Source organism: Sapajus apella, unplaced genomic scaffold (assembly GCF_009761245.1).
Source record: "Sapajus apella isolate SASKATOON/1434 unplaced genomic scaffold, GSC_monkey_1.0 scaffold47, whole genome shotgun sequence".
NCBI lineage: Eukaryota > Metazoa > Chordata > Mammalia > Primates > Cebidae > Sapajus > Sapajus apella.
This window is the reverse complement of record NW_022436987.1, coordinates 372,541-374,715: the sequence shown is the minus strand read 5'-3', so window position 1 is coordinate 374,715 and position 2,175 is coordinate 372,541. Positions and strand designations below refer to the sequence as shown.

The following is a 2,175-nucleotide window of genomic DNA, read 5'->3' as shown; positions in this document are numbered from 1 at the left end:
CAGATCAGCATCCTTCATAGTTGCTATGTGCTCTGCTATTTTACCTTTCCTTGATAGCACGAGCTTAGACTTTGTATATCATCTGTACTTTTAATAGATACTAGTTGAATGATAATCTCAATCTGCCCTAATTTTATTAATTCTTTGTGGGCTGGCTCAAATCCAGCTGCTTCATCATATAAGTGTTTTGTTTCAACTCCTCTTAAAATGTTAATTAAACCTCTATATCTTATATATCTCTTGATTATTTTTTTCTATCCTGTTAAATTATATTCTCAACTTTATTATAAATTCTGCACTACACAGCTTTCAGTACCTTGCTCCAGTCCTTCATTTGTGACTTCTGTAGCCTTAAACACATAGCAAATGCCAGTAAATGCTTACCGGTTGATAATTTATTACCTAATTATTCACATTCTTATTTCCCACATATGTGAAGCAACTTCTCCAAGATCTTCTCCCAGATTTGTCGAGTCTTTACACAATACACAATGGGGTTCATAATGGGTGGCACCAACAAGAACATATCTGCAATAACGATTACAGCAAAAGGACTTTTGTGCTTGGCAAAGCGGTACACGGCAGCCAGGGTGATGATGGGCACATAGAAGGTGAGCACAGCACAAATGTGGGAGACACAGGTATTTAGGGCCTTAAGCCTCTCTGCCAAAGATGCAATGCTGAGTACAGTCTTCATGATCAGCACATAAGACAAAAGAATCAATGCCAAGTCCAGCATAATACAGGAACCAATGAATAAGCCATAGATGACATTGATCTTGTTGTCAGAGCAGGCCAGCTTCATGGTATCTTGATGAAGACAGTATGAGTGAGAAAGAAGATTCTTTTGACAATATTTTAATCTCCTTAGGGTGATGGGAAATGGAAGCACTGAGAGAATGCTCCTAATGGCTAAAATAAGTCCCATTTTAGCAGCCCTGTTGCTAGTGATGATAGAACTGTATCTTAAGGGATTGCAAATAGCAAGAAAGCGTTCCAAAGACATAATTAGAAGTACTGAGGATTCCATGACAGAGAATCCATGAATGAAGAATTCTTGGGCCAAGCAGGCATTTGGTGAAATTCTCATGGTGTTGAACAAGAAGACCCTCAGCATGGTAGGAAGGGAGGAGAGGGACAGGCCCATGTCAGAGACAGCCAACATGGCAAGGAAATAATACATGGGCTCATGAAGCGAGGGCTCTGCCTTTATGATAAAGAGAATGGTGCAGTTGCCCATGATGGCAACCAGGTACATGAGGCAAATGGGGATGGAGAACCAGATGTGGGCATGTTCCAGTCCTGGGATCCCAATCAGAAGGAAAAACTTGACTTCAGAGTTATTGAGATCAGACATGATGAGGCAGATATGAGCTCATTAGCCAGATCTGAAACCATATAAATGAAAAGCAGTCATGCTTTTGATTAAAACTCAGTTTTGTGGGGATAAGGGGTTCATTCATATACTATGCTCAAAAGCATATTTGGCTGTTAATCAACTGCACTCTTCAAAATTTACCAGAAGCTCTTAAGCATGTTCATATTCTCCAGCATGGTAAAGTCACTTCTAAAAACTTGGCCTAAGTTGGTGACTTTTTACATTTTTTTTTTTTTTAGATGGAGTTTGCTCTTGTCACCAGGCTGAAGTGCAATAGTGCAATCTCAGCTCGCTGCAACCTCTGCCCTCCGGGTTCAAGCAATTCTCCTGCCTCAGCCTCCTAGGTAGCTGGGATTACAGGTGTGTGCCACCACGCCTGGCTAATTTTTGCATTCTTAGTAGAGATGGAGTTTCACCATGTTGGCCAGGCTGGTCTCAAACTCCTGACCTCTGGTGATTCACCTGCCTCAGTCTCCCAAAGTGCTGGGATTACAGGCATGAGCCACCGCTCCCGGCCCTACTTTTTAAAATTTCTAACCAAATATATAAAACATATCAAAGTGGAGCTTCTTTGAAATGATAATAAGACGCTTAGAATCTTTTCTACTACTTTTTCCATGGTCTTCAGTAGTACCTATATGGGCTTTAAAATAAGATCTCTGAGCTTTGTGTAGAAAGTTTGAAAGAAATGGTCTAAGAACTGTAATCCCAGCACTTTGGGAGGCCGAGGCAGGAGGATCATGAGGTCAAGAGATTGAGACTATCCTGGCCAACACAGTGAAACCCGTCTCTACTAA

General features: G+C 41.0%; 1 protein-coding gene across 1 annotated transcript; it reads right to left on the bottom strand.

Annotated features, from left to right (window-relative positions):
• Positions 1-354: 354 nt before the first annotated feature.
• LOC116525287 (olfactory receptor 51A7) lies at positions 355-1,388 on the bottom strand. Its single transcript, XM_032241088.1, has one exon. The coding sequence runs from the start codon at positions 1,355-1,357 to the stop codon at positions 419-421; it is 939 nt and encodes a 312-aa protein (XP_032096979.1). The 5' UTR covers positions 1,358-1,388; the 3' UTR covers positions 355-418.
• Between the last annotated feature and the right edge of the window lie 787 nt (positions 1,389-2,175).

What these genes read in the sequence shown, in the direction of transcription:
- LOC116525287 (XM_032241088.1), bottom strand. Translation starts at nt 1,357, where the DNA reads ATGTCTGATCTCAATAACTCTGAAGTCAAGTTTTTCCTTCTGATTGGG.